The sequence below is a fragment of the Echiichthys vipera genome, assembly GCF_963691815.1.
Source record: "Echiichthys vipera genome assembly, chromosome: 12".
Taxonomy (NCBI): Eukaryota; Metazoa; Chordata; class Actinopteri; order Perciformes; family Trachinidae; genus Echiichthys; species Echiichthys vipera.
Window position 1 is genome coordinate 22,957,446 of NC_139837.1, and position 17,437 is coordinate 22,974,882.

Sequence of the window (17,437 nt, forward strand, 5' to 3'; positions counted from 1 at the left end):
GGCTCATATTGAGATAAAATCTTCCTCCTGCTCTTTGCACTCTACGATTTGCTCACAGCTCCCCATAACTGCCCATTCACCAATCTCATTAAAATCTGGATCCAGTTCCTGAAGCAGTACGGCTCACACAGGGCTTCGACCCTAGCCCCAATTTTAAATAATTCTGCGCTTCTCCCTTCCTGCACCGATCCTACGTTTTGCATATGGTCAGATAAGGGCCTCAGAACGCTTAATGTGCACAGCAAAGACTCTACATCATACGCAGAAAATGTTGCCATCTTTATTTTATTTAGGAAAACTTCCTGTCCACCTACTTTGAAAACTGTCTTCATTTATATAAAAAAACAACTAAAAAGATTTTCTCAAAGTAGGGTACTAGAAAGATCTGATCTGATCAATCAACAACTCTTTTCATCTGAAAAAAAGAAAAGATAGGTATTCTTAAAGATGAGAGGCCTCCTTAGAATAACATTTGCTTTTTCACTGGAAAGGTTGCTAGTTTGAATGAATTCATGTAACGCAGGGAGTTCCTGAAAAAGATGAATCATACACGGATCACAGACTTTAAGTCCTCCAGAGTTTTTATTCCTCTTTAAGACAAAGACAAGAACAAGTTTCATTTTGCATAACAGTAGTACAGCAGCGGCCGAGGGTACAAAACGCTTTTTAAATTATTCAGTGTAAAAATAACTCTACTCATACCTCACACCTGTGCCGTCCTCTTGTAGTGCAAACGCTTCAAATAAAAGTTAGGCACATGATGGATACGATACGATCGCAGTTCAATTACACTTAAGTTCTGGTGACTGGAGACGAGTCACACGTCATTCTGAATTTGTGGTTTTCCCAGTTCAACAATGTTCAACGATTGCAGACTGAAGAAGTGACGACAGCCGGAGTTTAAATAGCGATTAAAGAGTCGTTTGACTTCCTGTTTGTAGCTGTTAACATCGGATGAAGCTTGAATAAAAAAAAGACCTAGAGTGCTATCTCGCAGACCAGATGAAGATCACCGGCCAGCTTTTTTCGACTAAGTGCAACAGAGTTTAATACTATGTCAAAAACAAACTACATTGCAAGCTTATGGTCCCAAGCAACAATCACAATTTCTCCCTTGTTGATGCTTTTGCTTGTAAATATCTGAGCGTAGAGCGTTTAAGTGGCAACTTGACATCTTTCTACTTTTAAAAAGGAAGAAAAATAAAAACTAGCTCTAAATAAAGTCAAATATTTCCCAGATTTACAATATGTTACAAATAAAAAATAAATATCAGCTCTGTTTTTTTTTTATCTAGGCGTTTTATGATTCATCGAGAAAAATAAAAAGGTACAAATAGCGAACGTCGTTCTTTTCCGACTAACACAGTGCAGCTTATTTTTCAAAGTGTTGCCCCGCCATCAGGAGGCCAGCACGCCTCGGCGGATGATGTCAGACCCGTAGCGCCGGCCGAGAGACGAGTCGCCCCTCAGCTGGTGGGAGTGGCATCGTTTCAAGCATGGCTCCATCTCGCCGTCGCTTGGTTTGGAGTCAGAGGCGTAGCTGTCGCTCTCAGTCCCTGTGCGGAGTCTGGTCCTGGGGTACGACGGCTCGGGGGTGTTGGTCAGCGGCCGCAGCAGCGGCTTGCGGTCCTCTTCCTCCGGCTCCTTCATGGTCGCCGTCAGAGGCTTATCGCTCCTCTTCGGGATCCTGAACTTCCCCCAGCTTCTAAGATGTCCGCCCACATGTCTGCTGGTTGTGTGTGAGCCGTTCGCTGGAGCTTTTCTCTGCCAGCCGTTGGCTTTGTTGGCGGCGACGGCATCCGAGACCTCGCCGGCTCTGTTGAGTTTAGTGTTGGTTGTCACGTCCAGAGAGACGGGGCTTCTTTTGGTCATTCCTTCGTCCGTGAAGTAGTCGTCGTTGTCAGAATTCCTGATATCGACCAGCCTGATGGACACCGTTTTCTCCAGGTGTTTTGACCCGAACTTGCTCTTCACCGTGCTGGGGAAGCTCTCCTTCAAATCGCTCCTCCTCTTCCTCCTCCTCTCCTCCTGTTCGTGGTCGTTGTCTCGTTTCCGTCTGGCCAGTGTCTCTTGTTCGGGCCCCGGGGCCTCCCTCCTGGGGCCTTTCCTGCTCTCGGGTTTGTGCAGCTTTACAGTGATCGTTTCTTGAACCACTTCGGGCTTCTGAAGCTTTTGGAACTGAGTCTCCTGGCTCATGTCAGAGTTCTGGACTTTGGCGTCGCTCGCGTCCTCAGCAGGCTCAGACTCTTTGATTCTGGAGCCTTTACTGTCCTTTGTCTCGAGTGGTTTGCTCAGATTGTCCTTCTTGTGAGTGTGCGGGGAGTCGCAGAGGCCTTTCCTGTCGCCACTTTTCCTTTTTTCCTGCTTTAAAGATCCTCGTTTGGTTTTTAGTCCAGAGTGACTCCAGGAGGAGCCAGACTGGGAGCCCTGAGAGGATAACCAGTCCAGAGAGAAGAGCTTCTCCAAATCCTTCGCTGAAGGATCACCTGCAACAGACACAAGTGGTACAAAATCAGCACAAAAATCCTCTACTGACTCTCAGTTTCATTAAAAAGTAGCCGACTCGGCTGCTGCTGAAGTAGAGCGACCCCGCAAACTCCAACTCACGTCGCAGTGATAAAAGGCTAATTCAGTTTGATGCTAATGGAGTTGCGTCTCCTGAATTAGAGAATGTTTTTATATTTTCTCCAAATAGGACAGAAAGCCTTTGTTAAAAAAAAATCTATAAGCCTATGGTTGTAGGTTTAATTCTTTTTAGCTCTTACTTTGAGTTTGATGTATTTTTTTTTTCTAGGTATTTCGAAAATTATTACTGACTTGTGCATTTTAGTGTCTTTTTTCAAGTGGCGTGGATGAATCAGTGACTCGGCTTGTCAGTTTTCCATTACCTTAAATGTTGTTTTGTCAAACCAGAAATTAACAACTTAAATAACAGAACAGTAACAGAATTGGCTGTTGGGAGTTTCCTACTTGTTCTACCACACAAACCGGCGGACAGACCCAAGCCCGTCGATATGATTTGTGGATCTTGCCCTCGTCTTGCGGACTCACCCGTGAGAAGCTCGTGGTCGAGCAGTCGAACTTGGTGCTGGAAGATCTGCTCCTGGACTCTCCACATGGAGCACTTCATCTTCTCCCTCCGAGTCACCATGTAGGTCAGGTTACGCACCTGAGGAGCAACAGATCGTCAAGAACTTAGATCAACATCCTCCAGCTTCTGGAAAACTGATGATCTGCTGCTGTTCTCTGTTTTAGATCTATGTGAAGTGAAAATCTTTTTAAAACAAAAACATCAAACACACTTCAACTGTTACAACTGTGCCGGGGATTTCTCTCTTTTTTTCTCACCTTTTCAAAGGTCAAATTCAAGCACTTTCAAGGTCTTTTTCAGCACCTTACAGCTGTGGTAAAATAATATATTTCTACGAATACATACATACTAAAGAAAATATTATTTCACGTTTTCATTTCATCCTCTGACTTATTTTATTTCTCCTCTATAGCTATTTGTTGTGAAAGAAATGCAGATACTATTTCAAGCATTTTCAAGCACTTTACTTGAAAATTGAAACATTGAAATTCATAGCCTCGTGAGACCATCCTGATCTCTGAACTCCATTGTATTTTACTCACAGGTCAGTCTGGAAAACCTCAAAATTTTCTCCACCGCAAGTTACCAATCGACCGAACCAATCACTGTTGGTTTAGAGGCGGCTTGAAGTGTGACGCAACGAGAAGCGACTGTTCAGTGTAAACAACATGGAGGCTTCCAGGGATGAGATGAACGCAGCTATGTAGCAAGCCGCTCACTAACGCTTTTTTCTCTTGGATCCTTCTGTTGAATATGGATCCGGCACCTGAAATTGTGCCTTTTATCTCTAAATTCACGTTACTCAAATTTGAAAAAGAAGACTTGAAGCATCTGTATGAACCCTGCATAATGATTTAGTTTAATCATTTAGATTACACTTCTATTATGTGTACTTAGTTCCATTTCAGTTCATACACTCTAGCTGCTTGGTTCAGTATGACTCTTGCTATACTTCACTACTGGACTAACGAGAGCTGTATAAATATTTGCACAATTTATTTTATGGATTAAGCTGCGGGCCCACTCCAAATGTCTGCAAATTGCCCCAGCGGATATTTAATTTTCTAGCAAAGTTGCACAAACTGAGCATAAAAACTGGCTTTCTATTTCACATTTAGCCACTTCCGCCTAAACACACAACTAGTCAACATAAACACAACACAAAATGTCCCTTTCTGAACCGAAAAGAAAAGTTTCGGGCTCCCTGATGGCCTTAGGATTGAAGTAACAGGGCTGGGTTAAAAAATCAAATTCAATCTATTCAAATTCAAATCTATTTTCATTCAAATGATCTGATATTGATTTATGAAATCCAAAATATTTCTTTTCTTGGTATCATATGAAACTAGAAGACCTAAAGCCCAGTTCAGACCAAAGATTCATCACGAGACGAGATGAAACTTGCCGGTCTGCAACCGGCCGGTTCACACCTGTGAGACAAGGCGTGACGGTGTATCATCTCCATAGCAACGCCTCTGTGTACTTCCTTTCTCTTTTTCGTAGCTGGACATAATTTGTAGCATTATAAAATATGAGGACAGAGATAGTGAGAAACTCCCTACAGCTGCATTTCTATAGAGATGAAATTGTTCTGGATTACTGCACTCGCTCTCATTTATTGTATTGCTCGCTCCTCTCTCTTTTCCTCTCGATCGCACACACACACACACACACACACACACACACACACACACACACACACACACACACACACACACACACACACACACACACACACACACACACACACACACACACACACACACACACACACACACACACACACACACACACACACACACACACACACACACACACACACACACACACACACACACACACACACACACACACACACACACACACACACAATAACGGCCTTTTCCACCAGCTGACATGACAGTTTGTCAGTGACTTGACCGGCGGACTTTGCTAAGACTTGATTGGCTGTTCAAACAGGTGATTGTGTTACGTTCTAAATCCAGCTGCTGCGGATTTGACAAGTTGAGTTGCTGGCGGTTTGAGTCCAGACGAGACGGGTCAGTTCACATCGCTGCAACTTTTACCTGCAACCCTCTACATCAGTTTCGTCACGTTGCGAATCATTGGTCTGAACTGGGCCTAAGGAATCCATGTTGGCCTAAATAATGCTCTAAAGTGAGGTTAAATGTTGGCGACTGTAGAGTTGCACTTTTGTTAATCATGTTCAATATAAACTACATTAATGCATCTGGTTGGGGAGAATTTTGGATGTATACATTAATAATTTTTAAAATGCAACAGAGACTGACAGATTTGTTTTCAGAGAATCTTTTTCACATCCAAGAAAAATTGGTTTTGAAAGCCAAATGTCCCTTATTGAAACAATATTTAATCCAAATCAGGACATTATGAATCGTATTGTATGGGTCAATGGTTCAAAGGTGTTGTAATCTATACAATCTTATCGTAATATTTGCACTTAAAATACCTTATTTGAAATATTTCTTGCTCTTTTCTGCCTCTGCCATGTCTCTTTTTCTGCTGTAAGGTGAATAAATCTTTTCTACAAAGAAGCAAACTTTTGCACTGCACTCAGAATTTATTTCATTTTTAAAAGCCGTTTCTGTGGTCACTGCGTCCGTCTCGTCACTGCGCTCCTGTGAACTTTGGTGAAGTAGAAACCTACCCTCTCCAGGTCCTGTCGCAGGTGCGTGAAGAGCTGCAGGCGTCGCAGCAGCACTTCATGCTCGCGGCGCGCCAAGCTCTCCTCCTCGTCCTTCTTGGGCGTGAGGAGTGGCTGGTTGAAGTTGGCTTTGCGCTTCAGTTTCCAGTACTGGAACAGGAAGTCAACTACCTCCGGCAGCAGCTTCAGGTGACTGGCCACCTCCTCCACCTCCACAAACTGGTAGAACTCTTCCTCCATCTCCTGCAGCTTCAGCTTGCGCATGCTGACTCTCTTCTCCTGCTGGCGGCTGGTGAGCAACTCCAGATCGCTTGGCGCTCTGTCGATGAGCTGCGGAGCTACGTAGGAAGATGAAGAGGAGGAGGCGGCGTCTTCCTCCCCTCTCACCCTGCCTCTCCTCTTGCCCTTCCGGTCTCCAGCGCTCTCCTTCTCCTCATCCTCGCCTCCCGAGTCTCTGTACCTGGACTCGCCCCCCTCCAGCCCAGAGTGTTTGGGGCAGTAGGACTTGAACTTGACCTCGTCGTCCTCGGCGAGGATGGTGTTCATTTCCAGGCTGGCATGGAGGCCGCACGTCACATGAAAGGCAATCCGACAGTTTTTCGCTGAGCACTACAGCGACAAACAGAACATTGTTAAACACGAAACTCATTGAAAACTATTTCAACCATACTACATTCCAACTCTCTCACACACATGGTGGTAAAACAGCTCCAGGAACAAGTTACCAAATAAAAAAATGATAATCTTTTTGTGCGTATTAATGAACGACGGTCTGGGCCTCCATGTCGTATATTAATACCTGATAATGAGAAACATTGTCAGGCCTTATCCCTTACTTGTTAAAACAACTGCAATCTCACCCAAAAATATTGTTATACATATTATCCTTATTTCATACATGCATCGCTTCCGATTGCACAGCCGAACTAACTGCCAACATTAAAGATATAATGATGATGATGTTTTACTTTTCTGACGTTACCCTCCAGATACGTTACATAATTCATATTTTGTTTAACGTGGTATTCCCACAAAAAATAAACTCAGAGAAGGGACCAGAAGCACATCTACTCCCTCACTGAGAAATTCATAATCCGGCACTACCCACTACCACCGCCACCTGTTGGCCGCTGAAAGAGCAGTGCAAGCCGGCCGCGGAGCTCCGCGCCTTTTTAGTGACAAACTTTGCACACATTCAAATCAGTATAGTCTATTTAAGACCTTTTAGGGGCCAGAAACAAAAGACACATTTTGACACAAACACATTTCTGGGACATATGGACAAACACTGATCCAACCTGCTGAGTGAAATCATTGCTGAGTGAAATCACTGCTGGTTCACGCGTTGCTCTTCACGTCTCATTGAATGTCTTTGTTTGTGCGTTGTGGGGGTGAAATGTGAGTGGGGACTCTACCTGTATACACGCGCCGGCCTTCTCTTTGCACAGGCAGCAGATCAGAGCCCATCTGTTGCTGGGAATGTGGGACACGTTGGTAATCGGCTCCATCTTCTCTGGATTCCCGATGCTCACCTGCAACACACGTTTAACAAACAACGGGGTCACGTGTGTGTTCAAATGCAAACAGACCGACACGTGTACACACACAGAGTCTTAGATCTTCAACACATGTGCAGAAACGTTCAGTGATTAACGCTCCAGTAAATTCAACCTCCAACCTCCAGTGTCTGTGTGTTGTTGGTGTTTGGTTCAATAAATAACAAAAACATGACATCTGACACATGTTTTGGTGCAAACAAGTATTTGATTATTTCATAAAGAAGAGGAGACAGCTTCATGTGAATTACCCCAGCTTCTAGTTTAAGTTGTATTTTGGAGAGTAAAAATTGATGGATCGTCTTTTTCATCTGCAAAATAAATTATTTACCAATTTGAAAGTCATTTAAATCAAGGTTAATGATGAGATTAAAAACTTAAATGGCTGCAATTGCATTTTAAGATTATTTCCATGTTGAATTTCTGGTCAAATAGAAAGTTAAATTTGCGCTTTAACGATTCACAGTACTGTAATAGTGCATCAAAAACACAAATATATCTAGAGCTGCAAGTAATTTCTTTCATTATGGATTCATTTGTCAATCATTTCCTCCATTAATTGATTAGAAGTTTGGTCCATAAAATGTCAGAAAATAGTGAAAAATGTGGATCAGTGTTAAACAAAAAGAACAAGAGGACGTCCTCAAACGTCTTGTTTTGTCCACAACTCGAAGATTTTCAGTTTACCGTCACAGAGGAGGAAAGAAACCAGAAAATGTTCACATTTAAGAAGCAGAAATCAGAGAATTTTGATTTTTTTCATGAAAAAAATGAACGTATTTTCCAGACAATAAGTCGCACCAGCTAAAAAATGCATAATGCAAAAATAAAATAAATTATACTGTATACGTCACACTGGACTAAGTCACATTTTTGGGGTAAATTTATTTTATAAAGTCGGAGACCAAGAACAGACATTTCATCGCCTTGGCAACTACCTGGGCATGGCGACGTAACTGCACCGTTCAGCAGCACGTTGCTCAAGCACCCATTTGTGAACTTGTTCCTCTTGCTGTGGCCATCAAGCTTTTAGTCCCTCACAAGTTTCTTGCTCACGCCAAGCTTTCTTTCTGCTGCTCAACTACCGTTATCATCTTCAGCGGTACAGGAGAAATAGGAGTAGCAGGAGAAGCAGATTCTGGCACACAAGCCTAGCGCGCTCTCTCACGGCTGTTAGTGTGAAAATAACGAACGTGTGAAATAATATGTTTTAATATATAAGTCGAAGGACCAGTCAAACCACGAAAAAAAGTGTGACTTGTTGTCGGGAAAATACGGTACTCTAAATGATTAATCGCTTACCAAAATAGTTGCCGATTAATTTCACTGTAGACAACTAATCGATAAATCATTGCAGCTCAAATAAAGATTTGACATGAAAACTGTAAACAGGTCGGTTTTATCTTCACCTCTGGGATCCACAAGGCACAGCTGACATGGACCCACTTGGTCCCACTTCGGGTCGGCTTCATAGCGCCCCCCTTCTTGGGACACAGCTGGCACTTTGGCAGGATGCCGAGGGCGCAGATCCGACAAAGCCAGCTGCCCTTTGGGACTTTCTGGATGCCGTAACACGCCTGGTGAGAAACGCAAGCAGAGAGGGCGACTCAGCTACCAGACAGCATCGGAAATCAATACAGCAGGAAATGAAGAGGCAGAGAAAGTGTGTGTGTGTGTGTGTGTGTGTGTGTGTGTGTTTGTGAGTGTGTCAGATGACACCAGAGCAACAACTCATCTGACATGTGACACAAGTTTAGATTTTGCTTCTTTACCCCAGCGAAGCAATCTTAACGAGACAAATTAAATCTGTAAGTGCTCCAAAGGTATCACTGTTTGGTTGCTTTGACTACTAGTCTTTACACTATACTCCTACTACTACACTTCTTACTTTGATCTTTATGGAAATCAGCAAAACTCTTTTCACAGGAAACACCATCTAGGTGGAAGAACAAATGTCTGCATCCTTTTCTCTGTAAAAATCCTCCCAAACAGCGATGTGGCGGCTGTGGAGCCACTACGGGGAGATATTTCTTTTACATGCCCCTGCAGTTTCTAGTTGTTTTGCAACATTTGTTTGCATTCCCCAAGATCCAAGTAATTACCTTTAAATGTACAGATTGTTATAACTCATATCTTTTTATTTTTTCCATGTTTTTATTTTTATTGCAAATAAACCAGAGGCTCCACTTACACATTTCATTGATTATTACTGCTTTATGTTTGTCTTATTTACGATTTATTTACGCCACTTATTTACTCTGTTTATAATGTTACTGGACTGTTGCACTACTCCACTTATTTACTCTGTTTATAATGTTACTGGACTGTTGCACTACTCCACTTATTTACTCTGTTTATAATGTTACTCCGGTCTGTTGCACTACTCCACTTACTTATTTATACTGTTATTATGTTCACACCGGACTTATTCTGTTACTCTGTTCTTACTGGTCCATTTGATTCTGTTAGTTATGTTAATTTATGGTATTAATGCACTACTCCACTTTATTCTGTCTATCAGGTCTATATTGGATCCATCACAGCACTATGGTCACTTTATTCTTCAGTATTCATCTGTTACACAGAGCTAGCATATATTTAGACTGCTGTTTTCCTGCCATGCACCACTATCACTTTATTATCTAGCTTATAGTTGTATATTATATTTATACTCTATTACTGCACTATAGTTCTGTTTACGTCTGCTCATTACACACATGTATCATGTCTGACCTCATCTGAATCCGATCACTGTCCACTTATATCTTCTCTGCACTACAGTTCTGTTTATACCTGTTTCAACAGTCTACTGCATGTTTACATTGTTTACATCTTATACACCCGTTCACATGTCTGTTCTCTGTATCTAACCTGTACTAACACACTAACATCCTGACACTTACTCTTCTTTTACACTTTATTCTTGTGTTAGGTTAAAATGTTTTTTGTATAATTGCACTGTCGTGATTTGCTGCTCTGTGTGCCTTGAATTGCCCCCCGGGGACAAATAAAGTTTTTTGAATTGAATTGAATTGAATTGAATTATTAAAAAATAATTAAATCAGTCTTTATTGTGTCTGAAGTCATTTTAAGCAGTGGTTGCCATAAAAGCCTAAAAAGCATTTTCAGTAACTTCATAGTGATTTTACCATGTTTTTCTGTGAGTTTATTAGAGGCATTAAAGGTGCAATTTGATTGTTTTTAAGGTGGAAAAATGTCAGAACAAATTCCACTGTGGTCCAATCATTGAGATATTCAGCTGATGCTCTTGTATAAAGTAATCAAAAATTGCTTCATAAATAAAGTAACTATTATTATTATTATTTTGAATTATATTTTAGTCTCTGCATTTCGAATGACCTCTGACCTGGTGAACGCAGATGTTGCACTTGTCGCAGAACACCATCTCGTTGTTGTCTTCCCCGTCAGGTGACCGGCAGACGTCACACACCACGTCCTCGTCATACTCGATGCCCAGCCCCTCCTCCGTCTCCGTGGCGTGCGTCATGTTTTCGTAACAGCGGTGCTCAAACTCCTCCATCACACGCTCCATGGTGAGCTCGTCCAGCGGAGGCATGGCTGCAAAAGTCGAGGAGAAGAAAGGTTTACTGTTTTTTTTAATCAAGTTTCTTTTGCTGTCATGAAAAAACTTCCGTCCATGTCTGCATCTTACATGAAGATACACTAAAATAACTATTTCATCCAGGGTGTTAAATTTATCAACAGCAATGACTTTTCAGCTAATTCATCATGTTTCTAAATAATCCAATTTCTGAGTTATACCTACAAAATGACGACCAGCCTTTTGCCAAATCATCTCCCTCCGTTCAAACATCAGTTCTGTGACTCACCCATAACAGCAAACTCCTCGTTGGCGGTCTGCAGCCAGGCCACGTCCTCCTCGCTCAGGTCGTAGCGGCACATCCCCTCCGCCAACGTCCGGATGTCCACGTAGCCCAGCGCCTCTGTGCCCGACGTCCGGATCAACTTCTTTGGCCTAATGAACATGACCTCCTTTCCTTTCTCCACCAACACCCTGCACAGCGCAGCAAATACGTGGTGTTCATTACATGAATGAGACATTTTGTGCCATAACAATCAAAACAGACACATACCAACTACAAAGGACACATAAAAGGATTACAAAGACACGCAAGTACACAAAATAACTACAAAATGATAACAAAGGAAGACTAAAAGATCTCAAAGAGACATTAAATGACTATAAAGAGACGCAAAAGGACACAATAACCACAAAATGGCCACCAAAAAATCAAATTAATCACAAATAAAGACTAAAAGACTACAAAGACACACAACATAACTACTAACTAAGAGACACAAAACAACCACAAAGAGACACAAAATAACTAAAAAAGGGGCAAAACAACCACAAAGAGACACAAAATAACTAAAAAAGGGGCAAAACAACCACAAAGAGACACAAAATAACTAAAAAAGGGGCAAAACAACCACAAAGAGACACAAAATAACTAAAAAAGGGGCAAAACAACCACAAAGGGGACAAAATAACTACAAAAGGGGCAAAAGAACCACAAAGGGACACAAAATAACTAGTTGTGGGACACAATTAAAAAGACTTATCTAATTAATTAGAGGCTTTGTAATTAATTCATTGCGATTAATCGCATATCAATATTTGACACAAGTAGCAACATTTTTCAATTTAAATGGATTTTGATATATGACTTAATATATTATAAAAAATAAAACAGTGCTTAGTACGGTATATTCAAGAAAAGTGAAAACCTAACATTGCAAAAATATTTAGAATAATATGCTTGAATGAATGATGCTTGGCATAAAATAAACAGTTTAACAGAGTGCTTTTACTCCTTGTTTTCAAGCACACAGAAACAAAAATGATCCATCAACTAATGACAGTCCCTCAGGAGCGCTGTCTGTGCTAACATTAGCTGCAGCGTGTTCAGCGTTGTCTGTGCACTGAGTGCAAAAATAAATTGTGATTAATGGCGTTATTTATTCTGTAAATAATTCATCGTAATTAACGCGTTAAAGTCCCAGCCCTAAAAATAACTACAGTGTTGCAAAATAATCACAAAGAGACAAAAAACCACCACACATACACAAAATAACTACAAAAAGGGACAAAACAACCACAAAGAGACAAAACCACCACCAACAGAAGATGCATAACAACTAGAAAGACACACAAAACAATAACAAAAAAGAGGCTAAAGCATGACAAAGTCTGTCTTGTCCCTGTGTAAGAAAGACAGTGAGGGGGCCTTTTGCATGTCTGTGCCCAGGGGCCATCAAGTCAGAGTCCACCTGTGTCTCTACACAAAGCAGTGACATCTAAACTCTCCTGTTTTTCCCACTCGTGACTTTCTCAGAATGACTCAAAGCGGCCTTTTCTTTTGTCCTACCTGGCGACAGGCTGCGGGATGGACTGAGGGCTGACGGGAACCTGGACCCCCTTCTCCCACTCCTGCCTCCACGGGTCGGCAAGGACGTAGTAGTCCTCCGGGTTCAGCTGGTACGAGTCGTGCACCTTCATAGCGGTGATCAGGTCGGTCCTGAAAACCTGCAGCAGTCGCATGAAAACAGCTTTAGTGCGAGCACTGTGTTAATGTGAGCCATTACAGACTGTAGAGGGGGAAATGTTTGTTATTGTTGTTTGACAGCTGTCAGAGGAATAAGTCTGCTGTGGTTTCTCATCATATTGCCACATTTTGGCTTCCAGCACACTGGTATATCAGCGTTAATGATTTCATCTGGAAAACATCTGTAAGATTAATCACTCTAAAAAAACTGCAGCATTACTCTGCAGAACTGTATTTTTGGCTCATCTGAAGATGAAGGACTTGTGAACTGCAGAATGTGTGACACACACACACACACACACACACACACACACACACACACACACACACACACACACACACACACACACACACACACACACACACACACACACACACACACACACACACACACACACACACACACACACACACACACACACACACACACACACACACACACACACACACACACACACACACACACACACACACACACACACACACACACACGATTGGCTGCTGGTCAGAGGGAGTGTACAGTGGCCTGCAGGTACTAAGTCCACAGACTGTACAGTAGATAAGAGCAGCTATATTTCTATACCGACCACCCTTCCATACGACGTGGAAGACTGTGACATGTGAAGACTCTTTAAACAAGTATTTTTGCAGGCGCCATTTTTCAAATTTGATCAAAACAAAAACATGACAGCAGTGGACGACCTATACATATGTTCATCAACTTCTGATCCCCCCCCACACACCACCATGATAAAGAGTTTTTAGGCGGACATACCTCAGAGGGTTTCTGCCCGGTCCCCCTCCTGTGCTGTGATGAATGTTGCGACCAACATGTAGAGTTACCTGGAGGAGAAACAACACAAGTGGGTGTCAGACATCCCTGCATGCCTCCTTTGGCTGCTGCTGCTGCTTTGACGAACGCACAAACGTATGGATTTCCCCCCACCGAGGAAACTTTAAGAAACACATGCAAAGCTCATTTGTATAGTCAAAAATGGTGCAACTGACATTTTCAATTTAATTTCTTTAACATTCAGTAGCACTCCTTTGGCATTTGAAAGCACCTCATGTGACCAAAACTGTCATTTTCACAACATGTAGGACCACAAAATCCGAAAGGATTGTTTCATTAACACATTTAACTTTTCGCCAAACAAAACCCAGAATCAGACCTTAGATAAAAAAGCACTTTCCAGTAAGAGCTTAGGGTTTGTTTTAACACCAGATGGCATAAGATAGATAAGAATCACAGGGAAGCAGCATCACATTTAGGTGGTTTTCCAAAATTAACAAATAACCCCGACCATTTATACGATGCGGTAAAACCCCACCTGTCTGAGATTTTGTAGGGGATGAAGCAAACGCTACAGAGTGTTTGTGAAATGATTCACCGATGTCAGATTTGAGCCTGTCTGTCTGACCTGCCAGGATATCTTTAAAGGTCCAAGTGTCCCTACTCTGTCGCCTGTCTCTCAGACTGTAGACCTTCCTTTTCTGTTCCTTAATCTTTGTCCATCTGCCGCCCTTCTTTCCTTTCCTCACTCTTGGTTTCCTTTCTGAACATGAAGTGTACATTTACTGACATGGACAGTTACAAGGCGGAAGATACATTGTTTTGGGTAAGAACAACTACTCGGACAAAGAATTGACATGTACAGATGAAAACAACAAAAATGTAACAACTCCTAATATTTAAGGATAACAACTGGCATTTCCTCTGCAGATTTGAACTTTCACTTGTGAATCTGCGGAGGGTGGCAGAGTTGAGCTTGACCTAATTCAATGTCTATATTTGGACTCAGTATGAATGAGTCAGCAGAGACAATGTTTTGCTTACTTCCATTGTCGGAGTCGTCGCTGCTGCTGGGGTGCCTGCTTCTCTTCATCTTCGTCTGTCTGCGGAGCTCCGGCGTAGGGACACTTCACACAAATCAGACAGGAGGTTAAGTTACAGGAAGGATTGACGGCAGAAACAAAACAGTAACATTAGGGAATAAGATAAAGAAAGCCTGACACAAAAACTGACTTGACGTTATGGCATGTTAGGATCAGAGTCTAATTAATTAAACCCTGGCATACTTGATGAGCAACACATAAGCAACTTTAGAAAACATGGAAATGATGGAGTTATACATAAAGTTTCCACCACAAGTAAGCATACTCATGACACATGCATGTAGACATTATTGATACGTTCAAGCAATGCCGAAACAGTTAATGTGCTGAATTAAGATCCAGTTTTCAAGCCAAAACAATCTGCATATTAACCCTGCAGTCACTTGCACATCTTCTGAATTCAAACATTAACCTGCTATGAAATGCATCAAGTTTCTCAGGCTACTGAAAAGCCATGTTTTGGACATAAACAGGTACAAATCGGCAAAACATTGCCAGTATTACAGTTTCCTCGCGGATCTGTCACCACAACAACAACCCTGCAGCTCAGGATGCGTATACATACCACAGTCACTATTCAGTGTTGACTACCAGAAGTAACCACATGCAACACAGACGGGAAACAACCAGCGCTGTAAATTCAGCTTGTAGCGTGTAAAAACATCAGCAGCCAGGGACTTTACAACTCCCGACGGGTGTAAATATGCCGCCAGCGTGCTCAAGAGGGAGAAGATGCCAACCCATACTTAGCAGGCTAGGCTAACGGCGAGCTTGTCTGTGTGACGCCCCTACTTTCGAGCAGACAGCCACCAGAATGCATCGGCTGGCTAACTAGCTGCTAATTTTAGCTTGCATGCTAAACCAGCGTAGTGGTTACTGTTACCCCGGCAACATAGCAACACAACACAAAGGCAATATTGTTTATTTACAATGTGATCTCATTTAGCATTCAATCAAACCACGTGGTGTTGCATTTTTTGAATCAACCTGCAAAATGCTAACTGGCTAACATTAGCCTGAGCTACCCCCCCCCCCCTGCCATTATGCAACCAAGGCTAACGGAAAGAGGTTGGGATACCAAAAAAAAGTGTTCGTCTCGAACACCCACATGTTATTTCCCCATAAAATGCTATTGGAAAAAATCATTGTAAACATTACTTTTCTTACATGTTCCAAAGTTATAAACAATGCTGATAGTCCATTTCTAAATGAAGAAGTAATAATAACATAAATTAAATGAACGGAGACAGTATAACATCAAAATAAGGAATAACAAAAACACATTCTCGTCCTATGATCGTGCGCGAGCTCTTCAGCCTCTCGGCAATCAATTGCAGACCAGATGTCACTGCGCATGTGTTGTACCCCAAAGCTCACACTTATTTTTATGGCGACCCAGCCTCCTTTTATAGGCCTTGACGTTGCCTTGCACGTTATAAATGTAGCTGACGTTAGCGGTTAGCAACATGAGCTGTCTCGTTAGCCGAACCGCTACACGTATGTATATAATGTAGTTAGCGTTAGCCGATGCTGCATTACATTACAGTGACAGTGTCCTCCGCCTCCCCCAATTAATTAAACGGTCCCCAGTCAGCTATCTTGTCAAAGGTTAAGGGTCAGAAATTCAAACAAACTACTTGAAACCAACATAAACATAGTTATAGCACGCCGCTAACTAAATAAATAATGCTATTGTGCTATCTGTGTTGCTAACCAACAGGGTAACCGTTGGGCAGTTACGAGCGCGAGCCACTGGCTGAGGTTAACCGTTAATCTTTGGCGCCATTTTAAAATGACGACGTCGCGTTTTCCTCGCGGACCACACTAAATATTAACTCGTTCAAAATAGCCCGTTCAGAACATTCTGGCACATATGCACATGACTTAAACACGTAATAAATGGGACGGTACATACAGAGCACGTCAGGCCGATGAAAGCCGGTGTTTTGAGTTTGATGCGAAGCGCAGTTTTTTAGCCGAGAGTTCCGCTTGACCCGCATTCCACATACACAAACACGGAGCGGCGGCCGGGGAGGAGGTTACCCAGCCCGGGCTGCAGCTCCGCCTGTGCGCCGCTGAGGGGCAGCAGACGCCCCCTGAACCCACCGGTACCAATAACCTTTTTCTTTCTATTTAAAAAAGGTTCATCATAAACATTACTTTTCTCACATGTGCCCGAGTTAAAAACAACACCAAATATGTATTTCTAAATGTAGAAATAATAGTAACACAAATTAAAATGTACAAAGACGGTAACAGAGGGAAAGGACTGAACAAAAACACAAACATATAGGGTTTAAGGAAGTACATTTGAAATGCCTTAATAATCTATTTTTGCCACTTTATTATGTATAATTTTTGAGGTTTAAGTTTTCCACAGTGGTCATTAAATAATAACAATACACCAATAACAAAAAAGTAAATGCTGTTTATGAAGGAAATGACCCGTGGGGGGAGAAGTATTCATATTCAGTTTAAAAATACTCCATTACTACAAGTTAAAGGCATGCACTCAGGTACAAGTACAGAAGTATTAGCAACCTTACTTAAAGTATCAACAGTAAAAGCAATGGTGGAAGAAATACTACACTGCATTAAAAAATTCACCTATAAGTACAAAATAACAAGCAAATACTTTAAA

At 42.0% G+C, this 17,437-nt stretch overlaps 1 protein-coding gene across 2 annotated transcripts; it reads right to left on the bottom strand.

The window, feature by feature from the left end:
• Positions 1-563: 563 nt before the first annotated feature.
• Positions 564-16,801, bottom strand: jade1 (jade family PHD finger 1). Of its 2 annotated transcripts, none has more exons than XM_083923930.1 (11): positions 16,712-16,801; positions 14,738-14,820; positions 13,676-13,743; positions 12,724-12,881; positions 11,164-11,348; positions 10,680-10,891; positions 8,722-8,889; positions 7,172-7,288; positions 5,760-6,365; positions 3,052-3,169; positions 564-2,486 (listed from the first exon to the last, which is right to left on the bottom strand). In XM_083923930.1, the coding sequence occupies exons 2-11, from the start codon at positions 14,784-14,786 to the stop codon at positions 1,399-1,401; spliced, it is 2,769 nt and encodes a 922-aa protein (XP_083780056.1). In that variant the 5' UTR covers positions 14,787-14,820; positions 16,712-16,801; the 3' UTR covers positions 564-1,398. The 2 variants fall into 2 exon arrangements, with proteins under 2 accessions (XP_083780056.1, XP_083780057.1); XM_083923931.1 differs by lacking the exon at positions 16,712-16,801 and adding an exon at positions 15,362-15,501.
• Positions 16,802-17,437: the final 636 nt, after the last annotated feature.

Bases quoted from the DNA above. Each gene is read 5' to 3' on its own strand.
- jade1 (XM_083923930.1), bottom strand. From the start codon at position 14,786: ATGAAGAGAAGCAGGCACCCCAGCAGCAGCGACGACTCCGACAATGGA. The intron at 6,366-7,171 runs GTAGAGTCCCCA...TTGTCGCTGTAG, and splicing joins AGGCCGGCGCGTGTATACAG to TGCTCAGCGAAAAACTGTCG. The intron at 2,487-3,051 runs GTGAGTCCGCAA...TGTCTGTTGCAG, and splicing joins CGACCACGAGCTTCTCACGG to GTGATCCTTCAGCGAAGGAT.